Below are 20389 nucleotides of genomic sequence, written 5' to 3' on the forward strand. Positions count from 1 at the left end.
AGATGGTAAACTGGGACAAGCTACTTTTATGACACTAAAAGTGGCAGTGTGCTCTTCCCTCTTATTGTTCAGCAAGCTTGGATTCATTCTTAGGTTAGGATAAATTAACCTTGACTAGGCAGTGTTAATAGCAAAGGACTGCCTTCTGTAAGACTGCATTCTCAATGCCTTTGTTCATTCAAGCTGAAATTTTCTATTCCAGGTGACCAGACTGGATTTTGCTGAAAATTTCAACCTGATAGGACTACAGAACAAGACCAGGAAAACAATGTAAAAAACAAATTAAAAAAAAAAAAGAAGAAAAAAAAAGAAAGGAAGAAGAAGGAAAAAAGCCCCAAGTACTCATACAAGGAGTGTTGCCTTTACCAGAGTAGTATGTTTTTCTTCTACATCCTATATTTGCCCCTACTCAATTAATCGATCATATGTGATTTTATCTGTAGGACTGCATTCATTCAGTGAACATGAGATTGACTTGTTCTACATACAACCAAGGCTGGGTATGGAAATAGGTTGTTATTTTTTAGAACTCCTCCTTCCTTTCTCTCAGAACGTTACAGGTATGTACTGCATGAAGTGAAAGACTGTAGGATGTGAAAAGAAGGAATTTCATGGTTAAGGTAATTAAATGCAATCTTACTTAATCAGATTCTAACAGTGCGTCTGACACTGAGTTCCTTAGCAATGATGGGTAAATCACTTATACTAAACTCATCACATTTGGAGGCTAATTGCATGTTCTTCATGTAACATAAACCCAGCTTGAATATGCAGCTAAGAACTTATAGTTGTAACTGAAATTATTGAATATATAGATACACATATACAATTACAGGAGCAGATATTTTGATAAGTATTTTAAAGAAAAACTCAGTTTATCGATTTACTACCCAGAAGTAATGGTTATTTTTGATCTCTCCTTTGTCTGTGAGTCCCATTTATAAGACAGGAATAATGATAATATCTTCTCACAGCCCAGGAGGTTATGAAAATACACTGTTCAAAATGCACTCATTGATTATAGGGATAAGCACCATGTAAAAGCTCAAGAGGACATGAATAATTCTGAATTTGGACAAGCAGTCACAGGGGGTACAGTAAATAAGGCGCAAGACCACAGTGAACAATGCAAATAAAATAAAACACTGTAAAGCAGAGGAGCTAACTTAGCACCATTACCCTCTGCTCTGAAGCAGGCAGTAGGAAAACCAGACAAAAGGAAAAGAGAGTATGTAATGAGGTAGTTTTGAATTGCATCAGAATGCAAATGTTTACAGGTTGAATCATAGGCTTGTGCATCTGGCATTTGAGGTCTAGCTTTCAAATCTAGGGAGAAGGATTTTTGAAGAAGCCGTCAATTTTTAATAAGCAGTTTTCAGGCCTCAAATAGGCCTCAGTTTCAGACAGCCACCTTTTCCACTACCTCCTTTCTCATTCCTTCCCCTCCTTCCTTACACACCTTTTGAAAAAGGAACCTGCTTATCTTCTCAGAACTCTAGTAGGAAGTTGGAAGAATATAACTGGACTGAGACAATGTTTGCAATATTGTGTGCAGTCCTGGAGACCCTCATTAAGAAACTCAGCTCAGAAGCAGTTCAGCTTTCAAAAAGAATCAACTGAATGCTGTAAGTACAGATATAGGGTCCAAGGGGGCTCTAAAATGTTCTGCAATTTGAGGGCCTAATGAAGGACTCAGAATAGACCTTAGCAGGATAATATATTCCAATATGGTTTTTAAGAGATGGCTCCAAAATCTTATTTAAACAATTTACAGGGGAGGTTCTTTTTGAAGATCTCAGTTGCTGAAAATTTCATTATCAAATGGTGAGTTCTGAAAGACTTACTCTCTGTCCTCTCAGAAATCAATGATTTGGAAGACTTTTTCTCCATCTTCAAGCTTAATTAGTTATATATCCCCAAACTAACAGAGAGCAGTTCAGGGACTTGGCATCCATCACTGTGCAAAAGCAGCAATCTAAAACAGAATTGCTTACTGAAAACTATGTCAATGTCAAAAAAATCAGGCAAGGGATCTTTTAATCTAGGTAGACAATAAGAAAACTAAACAGTGATTCTGATAGCTTAATAAATCAGACGATGACATCAATTTAAAGGAATAATCAAGTTTCTCATATCTATTTCACTTTAGAAACGTGTAATTTAAAAATATTATGCCTCCATCACAAAGGTGACTATGAACCACACCTCAGAATCACCATACAGTCTCTAAGAGCCACTATCTCAAACAAGGAGAGAAAGTTTCCTTACATACATTTCTTGCGACGTCCACAAAAATGTTGCTTTTGAAACCTTCCATGGTGGTAACCATTCGCTTGAGCATGATACTTGTGGGAAGTGTGAATTCTGTGATGACCAAAAGAAAAGTATTTGGGATTGGACTCTACTGTGTACCGGTGCACCTTCTCTTCTGCAGTTCGTTTATATAATACATGAGGATGGTGTCCAGCAGGTGATGTGTAGTTGTGCTCCTGTGCTAGCTGCTGAGGTAATGGAGATATAAGGAACTCGATCTTCCGTGTCCTTATCAAACCTGACTAAAAAAAGAAACACCACCACAAATTAGAGAAAAGACTGTCAAGGTTCACAGCTAGAACATGCTAGCTCTTAAAGTGATCTCCCTTCAAAGCCCAGACAGATGGAAATGTGCTCCTCTAAATTACATTTACTCAAGATATAATCTAGATAGTCTTCCCAACTAAAGTATGCATTGTTTCACTTTGGAGATGACCAGGTTTCACATTTGGTAACACAAAACAAGAATTTTGTGGGACTGGCAGCAAAGCACCTTCACACAGTGCCATGAATAATTTCATAAGGAATATAATTAATTAATTATAATTAAAGTATAGATTTGTTTGTATGTGTGTTTGTATACAGGATATACAGTCTCACATAAAAAGAAAATGCTTTTGGAAAATGCAACTACTAATAAATGCATACATTAGTAAAACAAAATATTTGAATTAAGATTCAGGTTTTTTTCAGAAAAAGGTATTACCAGACAGGAATCCCAGACTTAAGGTTACTCTAAGTAGAAATGTAACCACATTATGGTACAGCAGCACGAAGTTGAAGCATCTGAGCATTTTAGTGCTATCATTCAGTAATCAACTCCCCGCAATTTAATCATCATGAAGGCAGTTTAAAATTTATGCCCTCCTACAAGAGAAAACTGATCAGTGAAAGCAACTATCTGATTGTTTTCCTTCTTGGATCCCTGAAAGACAGAAATAAGTATGGGAAAACTACACTGTATTTTTCACATAGTATCTGTGCATAAAACTGCACATGTGATGAAGTGTTTCCAGGATCAGGGCCAGGGAAATGTGGGTGGCACTGAGGAAGTATTTCCATGCAGCTCATTAATCAGTTATGATTTTATTTCATTTCTTGGTTTTGTAAAACATGTTGTAATAAACACTCCTTTTTACCAAGTCAAAAACCAAGAAGAAGTTTCATCAGGTAATTCTATTACATTATATATGTAATACTAGATACAGATTTTTGGTTTGGATCAGTGAGGCTCTACCATGTGCCAACACCCTCCTGCCAAAATTGACATCCCACGAGGACTACATATCTCGTATGCTTCAGAAAAATATGTGCAGACAAACAAATGTCAATTGCAAACCATCTTGCCTGACATCTTAAGTCCTCCCAGACCATGATTCCACCTCCTTCCTCAAAAAGTATTCTTTGAAAATGCACATATTAGACATGTATCACCTATTCCCTTCTGAAATGGATGCTTTTCTTTAGCCTAACCTCCTAGGACCCGAATGCCAAGGGTATCAGAAGGACAGCAGTTTGAATGCCTAATGTAAGCACTGTATTTCTTAAGGATTTGTGGAATTTTCTGCACTTTCAGAACTGCTTCCCATGAGGAAAACTCAACAGAAAATGAAAAGCAAGTGAAAATAGAAAGTTACATATGAAATCTTCACAGCTTTAACTATTTAGTAGGCTAATGCTAAAATTGACTTTAAGTCTATTCCAGCTGAAAAGATTTATCAGAGACATACAGGGCCTCAACCGTCTATAGTCATACATCATGCCCTTTTCATGGAAATTCACTTCTGTCTTTCCAAATCAAAGGTATCTTCGCAGTACTCCCCAATATAAGCATCTTTCATGGGGGCCTAATAATAGCGCTTATAAAATCATACTGTGATCTTAATTTTGACAATAGAAGAGATTCCATATTATGAACTGGGAGGGTCTAATTGCCTCCTGAAAAATAATATGAAAACAAACATAGATAATATTCAGATTAAAAATTTGCCCCCCCTCCTTTCTTCAACATGAATTCATAATTACATATCTCAGCCTATACCTACTTAACATTATAAATGAAGGTTAAAATTGCCTCTGTCAATAAGAGACAGGCTTTAAATAACTGACAAGAATTTAACTTGCCTGCTCAATGCAGTAAGTTGGCATATTTCAAATGTCAGATCACATTTGATCATGACAAAGTACTTTCCTGTAGAGAAGATGACTATTATTTTAATCCTTATGATGAGTGTCATCACACAGTTTAAAAGTGGTTTTGAGGGGCAATCTTCATCTACTAGAGTGCACTGATAACTGGGCACTTCTAAATGATTTTTTTTTTCAGCTGGAAAACAGAAATGTAGTGAATCTGGTTTTTATTTCCTCATTTTAAAGGTTTCCACATCTGAAATTATTCCTGTAGGATTCATTTTGTAAATGATTCAAACCATATGGAACAAAGGGGTTTCTACATTTTCCTGTAAGAAACTGTCCCTGATGTACACCAAGTTTCAGCCCCAAATGTAATTTCTATATTTAACATTATAATGGTGGACTGAGAATTTGGGGGGAGAGCGTACTGAATTCTGGGCCCTGTACTGCATGTATATTGCTGCACCTTTACATAGACTGTAGCTGACTGAGTGCCTTACAAATGTATTCACTTTTTTTCCAGCAGAAATGACCCTAAATCTCCAATAAGACTTCTTTCCTTTGGGTTTTATATCAGACACATCCTCCAAATTGAAAAATTATGTGTGAATGAAAGATACCTTCTTTTCTGATAACATCTAGTTTTATGAAGTTGTCAGGAAGAAAGGGGAAGTGCCACAGCGCAGTCTGGACACTCATTCAATCACAGACCATTTTCCATTTCTTCCAGGTATGGGATGGTTTCAAGGATTCATATTAAAATAATCTCTTTGGGAATGCCAAAGTAATGCTGAGAATGCTGACGTGGCTTCTGACAGAGGTGCAGTCCTCTGGATCACTGCAAAGGGGGCAATTGGGCAATAACTGCCAGATACTTTTCTTGCAGGTTCTTGAATTTTAGCCCTAGGTAAAGCAAAGTGGCCTACGGCTATGGTCATGTTGGCTGGGAAATACACCAGCTGAGAAATGCCAGAGCACAGAGGCAGAATACTAGCATAGAATGGTCTTCTCTAACTTTACACTGCCAAGGAATTCCAGTGTCTTGAAGGCCAGATTTTGGCTAGTGTACTCCTGGGCAGTGTAAGTGCTAAAAAAAAGGCGTTTCAGGGAATTTTTTCTACAAATACGTGAAATATCTCTCTAATTTTGAGTTAGATGCAATACGTTTATCCAGCTCTAACACTTCAGTAGATGAACAAATACTGTCAAACTGTCATGGAAATTTATGCATTAGGTTTCCTATTGCCAGCATAGCTTCAAGTATACACGTGATTTTCTTGAATCAGAACTCAAGGATATCTTTCCATTAACTTTGATGGGTTTGGGACCCAACAAGGAGAGGGTCAGATAGGTCAAAACTCCATTTTTATTTCAGATTCTCTGCAATTATAACACCATGAGAGGAAGCAGGATGACAAAACCTAACATTCTTACTAAGTCTAGACAACACAGCATGAAAAAGTCCAGGGACTCCTGTCTATTCCCTCTCTCTCCCACTGTGGCTATCACTAATAATAGCAGTAATTGTGAGAACATGGTGGGAAGGAAAACCCAAGAGATTGCTCAGTTGGAATTTGCCGTTCTCTTGTTCTTCCCTCACAACACATATCTGCTATCCTTCTGTAAGGGATATTCCATGCCATTAGAAAGTAAACTGAAGGACGTATGTTGATCTGTGTGGTTAGCAAATAATTCTGAATCAATAAATTAGAGGAACTTGCAGTTTCTTTGCAGGAAAGTTGAGAAGAGATGAGAAGGCAACATTCCTCCCACTTGTTATTTGTTATGAAATGTTTGCTTAGCTCTGGGCTAAAGGAATTTTCAGATCCAATACGTCTTTGTGAAATTCCTCAGTATCAGGGTGTTATCACCAAGGTAAGGCACTTGTTCTGTTTTCTTGGTGTGTTTCAAAAGGAGGAAGAATCTCAAAATGAAATCTGGACAAGGGAAATGATAATAAAATATCTGCTTCAAGATTTTTTTCAATTGAAGTTAGCTTATAAACTGAAAAATAAGGAGAATTTTTTAAACCATTGAAATTCATCTTAGCTATACAAAACCAGGTAAATCTTCCACTGATTTTAGACTCACATGGAATGGTTTTGAGAGTCACATGCTAACATACCTGTTTCTAACAGGTCTCATTGGCCTCTTACTGGAAGAGCACAAAAGCTGCTCCCATTTGTCTCCCCCTGTGTTCTTAGACTGAGAGAAGCCTTTGGCAGCTTACCAGCCTGTAAACCTAATTCATTTTGAGGTTTCAGCATCTCCAAAAAACAGACCCTCCATAAAAAACACAACAGTGACAGTGAGTGAAGGATTTTCAGAACTCGTATTTCTTGCCTATAATTTAAGAAAGCTAAGTTCTGTGATAGTAGATAAACCCTGCTCTGAACTAGAAAAGCCTCATGGCTGTGGGTTCTCTGCTTGCATACAAGGCATTTTCATTACATGCTAATTAAATTAAAGGCAATAGCTTGGCCATATGCATATTAAAGTTACAGGAGTTTCATAAACCAGATGCAAATAATGAGGTAAGAAGCATAATGAAATGAAACTGAGAATTAAAACATATGAATAAATGAACTGCAATGTCTCTGCTAAACATAACTACTTAATGCTGACTGATGCAAAGTTAAATTACAGTTTGTATGAAGACAGGAGTATCTCAACTAAATAAAGTGCTAAAAAGTTTGCATGTACTGTCTGAGGAATACTACTTATATCCAGAATGCTTTATTCAGTGTTATGAGCATATACATAAAATTAGGTGTCAAAAAACCACTGTGTCTAAACTGAGAGCAGCTAAAACAATGACCAAAGAAATCAAGCAAGTCTATACCATTAGATGGGTGTGCATGTACTCAAGATGAAAAATCTGTCAAAAGGAAGAGTTAAATGTAGTTTCACACCCATTAAAATAGCTCCAAATATTCATGCAAAGTTTTAAAAGACTTGACAAAAGGCCAACTGAAATTGGCATAAAGCTTTCCACAGACTTCAGTGGACATTGATCCAAAACTTCTGTTGTATTATTTCCCAACTGTCCAGCTCCTAAAAAAACACAAATCATTGATTCAAACACATCTTAACAAGAGTTACAGCACGTAAAGTACAGAGACATAAAGTACAGTTTTTAGTTCTACTTAAAACAAATAAAAATGTAAATTAAGAACTTCCCTGAAATATAAAGAATAAGAAGAACAGATGACCTAAGAACTAAGGTTGCTGGTTATTTAAAATTATCTGAGGTCACAGATGCCTATATATCTAGTATTCACATCACAATATTGTTGGGACCATCTTATGTCACAGCATATTGGAGTCTTTACTCATTCACGTTGCAGTGAAAACTCATGAAATTATCTTAGCTACAGTTCATTTTAATCAAAGTCAAACTCTTATTTTCTGCCCTGATGCTCTGCTATGTCTCTGACACTTTGGCACCACAAAGGAAACACAAAAGACCTATCTCCGCCACCAAAGAATTCCCTTGCTGGAGGAGAGACTTTCCTAGCTTAGATGTCCCACCTGTGGATTTTGTCTGCCAGACCGTTTCCCATACTGGAATAATGAGCATCTTAGAAGCAGAAAGAGGGTACAATGGAGATCCAGAGAACATGAAGCTTTCACACAACTTAGAGCTACCTGACAACAGCCAGAAGTTGCATTTGGGCCCAGACTGGCCTCTAGAATTGGGCAGATGTCAATTTTCAAATACCAACATACTGCACCATGTGCTAGAAGAAGGGAGAGGTCTCCCCGTAACTCCTGTACCTCTGCTCAGATTCCACTGCAGACTGATGGGGAGATGAGGTCCTTCCCTCAGGTTTTAAGCGGATAATGGTAGTCCCTTCACGAAGTATAGAAATTATCTTCACGTTTGCGATCAGTCCTCCATTCATTCTGCACATGCTCCAAGGCAGCTGGTGGCAAACCAGCTCAAACTAGAAGCAATGTAGCTGCTAAGAGACTGAATTATTAGCTCAAGCACAGCATAACTTTTATGTTTCTACATGGTACTTTGTAACATCTAGTTCACGGCCAGCAGCTTGGAGAACAGCAACAGAGAATTCAGATCCGTTTCAAATGCATACTCAGAGAAACCCATGTGGAGATGGCAGTCCTCTGTGCATATACCAGCAGCCTGATACAAAATCCTGTCAAGGCAGCAGGAAAAGTGCCAGCTGTTTAGAATGGGGTTTGGGTCAAGCCTTAAAAAAGGTGGAAAGATATAGTTTTCTCACACATGCCAAGGGATCCCAGGAAGAATAAAGTCCTGTTAAGTTTGCCAACATTCATCTTATGGATTCCTCTTTCCTCCAAAGCAAGGATATTCAACCAATACTAGTACAAGGCTGTTCAAAGCAATCCTGCATCATGTAAGCAGTCTAAATAAATTATTGTTTCTTTAGAGAATGTGTAATGAAGTAGACTCATCTCTTGGGATGGGTTAAATTGGTAGTCTGAAAAATATGTGAGACTATAACCTTACTACAGTCATAAGCTAAACTACTTCCAAGAATTATAGGCAGCAGTATAGTACAGCCTGACCTGGAATTGTAGATACCCGATATCACTAACTGACTTTTTGAGAGATGGGTTATTGAGCACCTCTCAGGTTAGGGTCAAAATGTCAGTGCTCTGGAAAATATAATCAAAATGAGCAAATTAAGATGTGAAATTAGGTAGAAAAACTGACAAGCAACATATCTGGCAAAGCAGAAGGAAGGAGCCGAATTGCAGAAAGTGTTGCTGAGGTGAAAGATATCTTTACCCTTGGGAAGCATCATGAGCAAACAGCCAAACCAATAGCAGTAAATCATGGTAATTAAAGAAGTTCATTCCCTCTCTGCTATGACCTACAGCCCCTTTTCTGGGTGGTGACTGCAAAGGGGACAGCAGCAGCTAACAGAGCTGAGGCGTATTTTGCCTTCACATGCTGTTTCTATCCCCCTCAGAAGGGCACTTCACACAGATGCGCCCATGTTACTGAAGCACTGGGTAAATTAAACAAGCTTCTGAGACACAGTGACAGGGACACAATCCATGATTCTCCAACAAAAAGTGAAAGGTCTGGACCCTAAATCCATACACAGGTTGTTAAATAAATGACTGACTTTTAAAGAGTGTTAAGCATCCAGGAGCTCCCATTGAGCTGAACGTTGTCTCTGCAAGCATTTCCAGAGCATGTTTATACCAATTTGGGAAAGAAAATGTTCTGGGAAACTAGTGAGAATGGACTCTCATGAGGTTTCCAATAATACACATGTATTATTGAAGTCAGAAATCCCACGAGTAAAACTCAGAGCATGTTCATTTTTGATCCTATCCCAAACCAGGCAGCACAAAGGCATGCGAACACACTAAATGAAAGAAAGAATTTAAGTTAACTAAACTTTTCCCTAGCTTTTATGTTTGCCAAAGAAATTCATCCATCCTTCAGAAAAGTATCAAGTCTGTACATGGGCAGTTACTGATGACTACCCCGGAGTCAGGGAAGTACAAATGTACTGTTTTATTGGACTGGGTCCGTGGCTGATGAGAATAACCTCAGCAGACCTTTACTGATTTTCACCAGATTGGAATATCTGGCTCTTTACCACAGCAAATGTTTAGGTTAAGTTAATGGCCTTTATATACACTAAAATATTTTTATCGTGAAAGAAGCATTAGAATCACTGGTTGCCTATTCTGACTTGAGAATTGTGCACCAGATCACATTTTTCTTTAGATTCTAAGTGACTCACAAAAATAACTCAATTTATTCTGTTTTCTAACATAATATAGATTTCTTGCAAATGTAAAATGTTAAGAGTTCTTAACAATATAGCATTTTATTATCTGAGGATCTGACAGAAGGAGAGTACAATGTTTAAATTGCCAGTCTGAGTTAGTCATGAAAGACTGCTCTGTTTGGTTGCTCAAAAGAAGTGCTATGCAGAACATTCAGCAATTATTAAAACCAGGTAACAAAATTGTATGTCTTTAATTATTCCTATATGAACAAAGACAGCGTTATCTCTGAATAGTGCCTTTGTATTTCTGCAGTTGACTGAACTTGTTTAAAACATCTTTATGCAATCCTCTGTCAACATATGGCAAATAAGGAAATATTCTTATTTGTTCCTCCACTTAAGGTAATTGAACCAGTCACATTGGTATTTAAATGTATTAAATTGGTATTTATTGCAGGGTAATGAGATATTCTAGAACTAACACAAATTTGATTGCTTTGCCATAGATTAAATACTTGCTTGTCAGTACGTGAGCTCCCTCATTTCTCATGTTTTGTTTTGTTTTTTTAAAAACAGAAGTAGGCATGATAAATGAACAGAAGAAAAATACTAATGTAAACTACAGCATTATGACAATAACTATACACTAATAATATTTAAGTTAAGTGTCAAAGGTTTACCAAGTTGCACTCAAGATCACTTCATTAATGATTCCATCATTATGGCTCTTTGGCTTGCTATAATGGTCTGGAAAGCAATTAGCTAAAACCAACAGCACGAATTTAGGATTGGTAGCTGTACAAGCACTTGGGTATGGCCTGTTTAAGCAAATCCCTGCAACTGTAAGATAAAATCTAGATATTTTATTAGTTATGACAGTTCTGAAATCCATCACAAAGCAAACAGGAAACAGCAGGATTGTTTTATGAATGCATTTATGCTTCACGTTTCCTAAAAAGAGCCCACTATTTGTCATGTGCTGTCTTACAGTTGATTAGTTACTTAGCGCACATCAAGAATAACAGAACAACTGACTTCAGAAGGTAGCTTAGTCCCCTAATCTAGCATCCCATGTAACTGAGTGCACAGTTTAAGAGAATCCTTAAAGTGTGAAAGGAGGTCTACCTTTTGGAAATTTTGAAGCATAGAAAATGCAGCCCTCCCTGTCCTCTCATTCTGTGTAACAGCACAAAATAAAAGCCCCATTTATGTTCCTCTTAAATCTCTGAAATGTGACTTCAAGATGCCTAGATCTTTAACAGGCCTTTGGACAGGGCAGAATTTCACCCTAAGGATGGTTTGCTATGAATTATTCATGCTGCTCGAAGGATTAGGTGCAATAAAAATGTTCTGGCAAGATTTTCCTCCTCCTTTGTGTACAGCTAATCGATTTTATGTGGATGGAATTCAGATATACTAATATTCTAGGGAAACTGCATGCCTTCTTAATGAATCTTCTGCTCCTATAGTTGTGATAAAGGCAAAACCAGTAAGATTAGGGCATAGTGACACAGAAAATGAACAGCTTAAAAAAAACAACTGATGATAGATAACTGAAATCAGTACTTGGAAATTCTTTTCCATAGGTACTTAGCATTAACAGATGCTTGCCTGAGTGTTTCCGATCAGGAACATTCCTCCCTATCAGACATGCAACTCCAAACATTAAAAGCCATGAATCAGACCTTGCAGGAAACAACACTATAAATTATGAGATTTTTTAAAATAATGCCGAAGGGCTTTGGTGGTTTATTTTCTTTCTGATTTCTTGAACCATTTTCAATTGAGTTTTTAAGAGGTTTTTTTACCCTTTATGATCATGTGTACTAGAATCAAACTTGGTTTTTTTTAGTGAAAACGCAGCTTTTCCTGTGATGATGGGACTTTGGCAGCTGGACCTTTCAGAAGAACATTTCATATCATGAGTGAGAGTGGCAGACAAGCCTGAAAGACTCCCTCTCCCTTACAAGATACCCTGTTGAAGTTGCAGCCAATAGAGAGAGACACTTACCCAATGCACTGGGACACCACATAGGGCTAGCTGATGGTAGGCCCTTCTCTCTGTTCAGAGGTCTTGGCTTCAGAGTGACTTACACTGACTGCATCAAAGCCCCAAAGCAAATACTCTAGACATCGGCGGTTCATTACCCATACCGGCTTTTCCCCAGCGAAGATCCTCCAGATAAAAGCTTCAGCCTGGCAGAGCTGATGCAAATGAATTGGAGGGGGCAGAAGATCTGAGCCTGTCTGACCTGCGATAATTTGCATTCAAACAAAATAAATCCAGCTCAATTCCCATAGCAATTTTACTTTGCTATGAATAGCTCAGGCATCTCCAATAACGAGGAGCTCGGGTTACATCTGATTGCCAGCTGTATTGCTTACTAAGAAGTTAGGTCAGTGGTTCCCAACCTTTAAATTTTCCTTGTTGGAACATACATTGCTATGGATTAGTTCCATGAGAGACTGGTCATAAGGAACTCTGTAGGGAGCGAAGTATCAGCTTTGCTGATATTCCACATCCACAGACGTATACATATGTTGAAATATCTATGTGGGAAGGAGAAAGGGAGGGGAACAAAAGAGCTTAGGCCATTAAGGGAATGGAAAACAAGAAGCAAAGATGGCCCAAGAGTGAGAATGTTAGGCTGGCGCCTGGGTTATCTGGATTAAACTCTCAGTTCTTCAGCAATTCAGCTTCTCTGTTCCTTATTTCTCAGTTTTATAGGCAGGGTTTTGTAATCAACCCAGTAAATGCTCAAGAGAGACTTGTAAAGGCTCACATTTTACCCCAGTTGAGTTGTTCTATCAAAATGCCTCCATGTTCCTCACTATAAGCTGCAGCTCCAGCCTTCAGGATGTCACTCAGTAGCTTGAGCTATGATCCAGTGACCAGTTGCACTCAGCACAGAAGGTCACAGCATAGCTAGGTATGTGCATCCTAGCAGGGCTCCATGCTGGCAAGTGCCCTGTTCAAAGACACATTCCTCAAACTTGGCTCTGCCCATGATCTGTTCCTCATCACATCACTGGATGGGCTTCTGCCGTGTGACCCCACTCACAGGAACAACAATGCTACACGGTAAGTGACCCAGAAATATGCAGTCACATTCACTGGAGTCTGAGAAGGTTGATACGTTTGCTCATAACTAGGAATTCCCTTGCTATAACGCTTTCTACTTTACAGATGCCTATAGAGAAAGTGTGATTACATAGCATCACTGTGAAAGGAGGAGCAGGAAATAATAAATTTCATCTGCTCTTCTTCTGCTGTAATCACCTCTTTGAAACAGGACAGCAGCCTAGGTATGTCCGAATAACAATTTTTTCCAAGAAATGGCAAATCAGTAAAACCTTGAGTGCAATTCATACTATTAAACCTGAAATACAGGGCAGCATCATCCCAAAGATCCACTGATTTAAAATAAGACCTCACAATTTTCTCAGTTTTTCACAACATTAAGAAACCTGTACAATGGCAACTCCATGTAACATTTAGATAACCATACAAACATCCTTAGCATCCAGATCTTAGTTTACAATGGGCATTTGAATAAGAAGTGAGTTATTTGCTAAGATAAATGTAGTAACTTACATCTATATTCTACATCATGAAAAAGCCTCATATTTGTAGCCTCATTTACAGCCGTAAAACCTGCCTTCACAATATTATATTGCCAAGTATAACATGGTTCCAAAGATTCTTGGTTTTCCTACTTGTGGCCAAATGCTACCAATCAGCAGTGCTTCGACATTCCACACTGATCCCTGTCCTCCTTCAAAACTGTGCACACTCATTCACACTCCTCTCTCCCACAAATTAGCCTATGTTTCTATTTTAAGGGAATGATGCATAAAGGTGAGCATGCTATAACTTCTTCGCTGGTGTAACTGCACTGAAATTAAAAGCAGGAAACCTGGGTGGATTTGTCCCAGACTAGGAAATTTTTTAATACTATTATAAATGAAAATTTGATGAGAAATAATTTTCAGTACAATTTTCTAACTACAGAAACCTCTGCAGTAGAAAAAACTGTGATCACATGCAAAAACTGCCACAAAGAGGTCCTGGTTTGGTATGAAATAAAACATCATGCCATAACTGTCTTCTTAAAATGGAAACAGTAATATTACCTTTGTATTTGTCCAGATTTTCAGCATAAAGTGAGGTAAATCCATTCTTCAACCCAATACATCAATTTACATCTCCTGACATCCTGTCTACTGACAGGGTCAGAGTACAACATACAAGTCTAAACCAGTATTTGGAGTGTTAAGACAACAGTTCCCAGGTATTCAGATCCGTGTTTGACTTGTACTTACTGAACAGGCCTGCAGAACTAAACTGGTCATGAAAGGTTACACTGATTTTACCATAAGCAGACTTCAGTATAAGCCTGTGAATTATGTGACTTTTTAGCAGGGATGAGTCTTAAGAAAACTATGAAAGATGGTGTGGGAGCATTTACTTATGTCTTTTCATTAAGAAATCAGTTCTGTTATGCATCTCTGAGAATCAGAAATAAGAACAGAGGACAAAGAAGAAGCTGAGGAGAGTACATAAAGGTTCCAATTTCTACAGAGTCTGACAGAAAGTGATCCAAGAAGGGAGGCCTTTGATTCCTGTGTCAGCAAGCACCATTTGCTATGATTTTCAAGCAAGTGAGTAGCATTTCTTCATGAAAGCATTTGTACAGTAGAGCATTTTCAGTGCACTACCTTACATATTAGGCTCTCAAAATATAGTCTGTGGAGAACCAAAGATCTAAGTAACCCTGTGATGATCTCTGAGTTCTCAGGAAATATGAAAGATAAAGTGACAAAGGGAAGGTTGTGCCTGAAAGCAACTTTTTCTTCTGAGATATTCTTTGTATTAAACTGGTCCAAGAATCTACAAATCTATTGCCACAGATGTTGCCACTATGTTAAACACTATAGGCTTTCTTATTGAAATAAAAACGCACTAAAGTCAAGGGAGATACAATTATATGGAATTTGTTGACAGCTCAGCATGCTGCAAAGTTATAAAAGGATGGTAAAAAAAAATCAGCAGAAGATTTAAGAGGCAAAATTTCCTAAGCAGCCTGACCTTCTTTCTGCAATGAATCTACTGAACAGTAGGTTAAGCAAAGGTCAGGTTAAGCATAGGTTAAGAAAAAAGCTCCAAGAAGAGGAATGTGCTGTCAGGGTCACAGAGGCTCTGGGACATCAGGGAAGTGTGAGAGTGTTACAGACACTTCAATCTCATCCGTAGTTCCTAGTCCCAGGGCCTGCGTGTGCTCTCTGCTTCATCCTGACACCACAGAACACGACTTGAGTTCGCACCATGCCACACCACAGCCAGCAGCTGCTCTCTGTGGACTTCAGGCATAACTTGAGGGAAGTGCTGCACAGCTTAGCTTCTGTGGTATCTTGAGCCCTTACTTAGAAATCGGGATACGCTTGGTGTGCTGAGAAGTGCTGCATAAGTCAAATAAGTAGTGTGTTAAAACACACCAACTCCCATAAACAAGAGATAATTTGTCTACTTTCATAGGCAAGAATTAGAAAAGTGAACACGAAAAGTGAAAAATGTGGTCCTCCCATTCTGAGTGTCTCTGAAGCTCTGTGTCACTTGCACAGCCACTGATTTATCATTCTCAGATTCTAACTTCTCTGCTAGAGCCTGTCCTCAAGCCCTGTCCCTCACATTAGTGTATCCCTGACTTTTGCCCAAAATTATCTGGCTGCCCAGTGGCCACTAAAGGGGCACTGCCTGCCAAAAGACTACTGGCATGAAGGTAGTCAAGCCCTATTTGTGCCTACACATTTTCCTACATAAGATTATATGTGCTTCCAAGAGTTAAAGTGCAATCCTGCCACTCTCAGTGTGAATTTGCCCAGCTTAATGTGTCGTGACAAAAGATGTGACTGTTCATGCAACCCATCTGGATCATCAGTCATTTACTCCACCTTTTCTTCTTTCCAGGTGGTAACATAAACAGAGGAAAAGCCAGAAGGACCTCTTGTTGTGAAACATTTCCTCTCTTCACAGCATGTTACACTATACACTCCTCCCACAGCATAAAACCAGCAGTCTTAATGTGCTATGGAAGTAAATTAGTCACAAATAGCACCATAGGGAACTTAAATATTTTGAATGTATACCATATAATCAGGAAATGCCCACCCTCTTTATCTGTCAGGAACAAGGAAATTGAAAGCTTTGTAATTTTAAACTGCCCATCAGTTGCTATGAATCAATCAAACATCTTGCTGTGGAGAGCTAGCATGCACAAGAACTCTGGTAAGATAAGAGAGGGTTTAAACTACACTCCCCATCCTGTTGGAATAGTTTCAGCCCAAGATTCCACATTTGATCACCCCTGTCCAGGGCTTCTCTTTATAAACTCGACTGAACTCCTCAAAAGGACTAGAATAGGACACTGAACTTCCATATTTTTTCAGATTATTTATACTGTTACCAATTCTCACAAATTTCACCAATCCAAAATAAATCTGATTTTTTTTCAAGAGTAAATAAATTTTATAAGATGATTTACAGACTTATAGTGACTTATTCCTTTAACGATTCCTTTAATGATAGAAGTCGTGCAAGACTGATATACATCCTCTACATTATCATTTTTTGCAATAACCCTACATGCACCCAGTCGCTACAAAAATCAGAGACAAATCACATCAACCTTCTCTTTAAAATTTAAGTTGCTTCCTGGAAGAAACACAAAGGTAGTGATTTAAATTATAATTATTATTTTGCTAGCACATAATATAGTTATCGAAAGGCAGAAGAGACAACAGCTGTAAAGAGCATTGCCTTGTGCAACTTTATGGAAATACAAATATACTAATATTTCACAATGGACACTGAGTTGCACTGTCCTTTGTAAAATCAAGATTAAAGGATTGGCACCAATTCAGTGCATTGGTATAGATATGTATGTATATATAAATTTCTCTTCCTTTTTTTTGGCAAGCAAAATGCAAAAAGTCAAGTCCAGAGGCTAAGCTGTCATTAAGGGCAAGTGGCATATCCTTAGCGGTATTTTGGAGCACATGGGCACCATTCAAAGCAGGCTGATGGTGAGCAGGAAACATAGCCCCATGAGGAAATGCTCCACATCTTCTTCTGTTAAACCTAACACAGAAGTAGGGCTGTGGAGGTAGAGTGACCTTTGCTATGCACAAATGCTAGTTTGCAGAAGACAGACCTTCATTCTGCGTGAGTAACATTTCCTTCTGTTTTGTTTCTCACATTAGAGCGTGTTCCTGACTTTCCCAAACTGTAATCTTTAAAATGATGTGAACAGCCACAACAAAAACAATATACTATTCTCTCAGCCCTCAAGCTATTTCCAACTAATTTAGTGTTGTGGTGCTATTCTGAACACCAGAAAGCTAGTTTTCAAAAAATGCTTGGAAAATTACAACAAAAATAAACTTCTCATGGCACTGTAACTCAAAGGCTGAGAACCTGTAAATAGCATGGGTGCAATATTCACAGGCGGAGACCAAAGTCTGGCACATTTTTGATCCCTGCTTCAACTGTCTATGGTAATCTATCAGTCTCTCTTTCCAATCCGGCTTCCGGTCCAAGTTGTCCTTTCATTGGTATTTCATCTCTCACACAGGCTGATGGAGAAAGCAAGCCTTTGTCACCATACCATTAGCCTGATGTTCAATGACACATGGCACCAACTGTGTGCTGTTCTGTCATGGCTCCCACCCTGTATTTGGGTTCATGCATGACCTTCATCAAGTGAGACCCACAGGACTCTTCTGTGCCTCAGGCAGTTAAAATGACCACCCAGGACTCTCTGGTAGGCAGAGGAATCACAGGAATCAGAGGAATCAATTAACTATTCCTGTAACATGTTCTCCTCTCTGCAATTACTCGGCGCTCCTATCAAGAGCAGAAGATGAATGAAGCCTTCTACAGGTGTTCCCAGGACGACAAGTGATAATATCCTTGCACATTTTTGTAGATCAAAAACTGTGAAGTCCATCTCCTGTCTAACAAGGGAAACAAGCCTCAAAAGCTACTTCCTCTTTTACTCCCAACACCAGACTTGACTTTATCAGGACTTGATTGGGATTAGGCCACGTAATCTCTTTACATTTACTCTTGACTTCGTATTTTTTGGTGGCCATTGTGCTTCCTTTACTCCTTCATTGTCATAATACTCTGGTAGCATAGCAGAATGAAAACAGTCGGCATTAGTACACTGAAACGTATCTGGCAGCTGTAGGCACAAGATGCCAAGCACTTCAGTGCATTTTCCAGCAGCAGTAGGAGCAGCTGGTTCTCTGGGAAACTGCCTGAACTCCTGCTTCATTTCACTCCTGGCTGTTACTAGTCCGAGTGGTCTATGAGAACAGCCTAGGGTCAGTCCGCAGATGGGTTTCTTTGCCCTTCAAGTAGGCTGTTTTCCTCCATCTCACTTCTTATTCAGTGAAATCTGATTATACAGCACCACCTTGGATTATTTACAAGACGTGTTTTGGGGTCTGCCAGTCGAAAAGGACATGGTTTACTTTCTTGATGAGCCAGTGGTACTTCCCATTTGCAAAATGTCTTTCTAAACCAAATAATAATTGTAGTAATGCTTCCCAAAGAAATGGTGTGCCTCTTGACTCAAGGGCCAAGATGATGTAGGGAGGAAGAAAAGAGAACTCTCCTGAGGCCAGGTTCTGATCCAAAGCAGACAGCATAAAACTTTATACTCACTACAAGCTTTAGATGAGGCCCATAAACCAGCAAAAACCTGTCAATGAGAGTGGACGGTATTGTGCTGTAGGAATCAGTAGACGTCAGCTGCTCACTTGTGTCTCAGCCTGGAAATTGACCTTTTTCCGCCCCTTTGCTCAAGCTTTTGCTGCTAGAAGCAGGATAACAATCTGATTTTGGGAGCGCAAAAAATATCCATACGGCCTTCAGCATGGCTTCTAGCACGAAGAGAAGCCAGCAAACAGAAAAAAAAACCTGGAGGCTGGAGATACTGTTGTGGTAGGCTGATCTCTACAGCGACCAGACATCCATTGCAAACAATGTAACATAGAGCGGACTATAAGGAATGATCCTTTGTCAGAAAAAGTAGCAAAAAAGTGCAAAAGTGACAGAAGCATTTTTCTTGTCCATACTGTAATCATCCACAGTGGGCTGCAAAAACTTCATCTCGGCCCTAGCCCAAGATTGGTATTTTAATCTTTAGTTTATACTTGCATCTACCAAAACAAATAGCATATCTTTCTGTCAAGTGTTAACAAGAAATGAAACTGGGTAGCCACATTTTTAGAGAAGTTTAAACTTTCTTCTCCAACACCGTGTTACAGCATTTATACCTACCCCTTACTATGACCAGCTTATACTTTAATTACAATGTTAACTTGAAATATTTATTGGGGTTTAGTCTAGCCTAATTTTAAGACTCACTGTTTTGATGACTTCTTCCTAAAAAAAGAATGAGTGTGTGGCATAAGACAAGCCTGCTCAAGATAGAATTGTTTTTAAATGCTCACTCTTTTCACTGAAGTACAATAATATGCATGAAGAAAAAGCAAATCTGCTTTTAATTTCATTATTTTAAAAAAAAATATATATTCTGGTGTTATATAAATTTTATATCTCATGGCAAAGAAACTGCAGATCTGAAGAGTAATCCATGTTTCATTAGTTTGTGTATTCTGCCACAGAATAGAATATTACGTTCTTAAATTAGTTGGAAGCCACACTGTGCTACAGAGTATAAAAACAAATGTGAGGGCTCAAGCTAGGTCAAGCATATTTTGTATAGGTCCATTAAAAATCTCATTCCATTAATATTAATAAAGATGTTGAGACACAAAAGTCCTTCAATTAACATATATTAGGCAGGCAGGCACAAGCATTCAAGTGATCCCACTGTGAACAGCAAGAATCCAGTCCTCAAAGAATAAAGCCATGAGTGTGCTGTGTACATAGTGGGGCAGCTAGAAATGCTAATGCCACAGAAGAGTGAAAAGGCAACGCCCTATTGTCTGTGCAAGTAAATATCACTTTATTGCCTCAGCTTCCTCTTCTATTAAGCAGGTTTGTGCTGGGCCTTGTTATTGCAGTAAGAATAACTTCAAGACCTACTATCTTTGCCATCAAACTTTTTTCTTTTACTATTTTTTGGCAGCAACTAGCTGGGCAGCCACATATGAGATTCAGGAAAAGGATTTTC

The 20389-nt window shown here is 38.6% G+C and overlaps 1 protein-coding gene across 1 annotated transcript in view; it reads right to left on the minus strand.

Moving 5' to 3' along the window:
* ADAMTS18 (ADAM metallopeptidase with thrombospondin type 1 motif, 18) overlaps positions 1-20389 on the minus strand; it is a 78140-nt gene that overhangs the window by 47099 nt on the left and 10652 nt on the right. The window contains exon 3 of the mRNA XM_009586938.1: positions 2273-2555. Within this exon, the coding sequence (XP_009585233.1) occupies positions 2273-2555 (283 nt within the window). The remainder of the gene's footprint in view (positions 1-2272; positions 2556-20389) is intronic.

The sequence above is a fragment of the Fulmarus glacialis genome, unplaced genomic scaffold (assembly GCF_000690835.1).
Source record: "Fulmarus glacialis isolate BGI_N327 unplaced genomic scaffold, ASM69083v1 scaffold6031, whole genome shotgun sequence".
NCBI classification, from domain to species: domain Eukaryota; kingdom Metazoa; phylum Chordata; class Aves; order Procellariiformes; family Procellariidae; genus Fulmarus; species Fulmarus glacialis.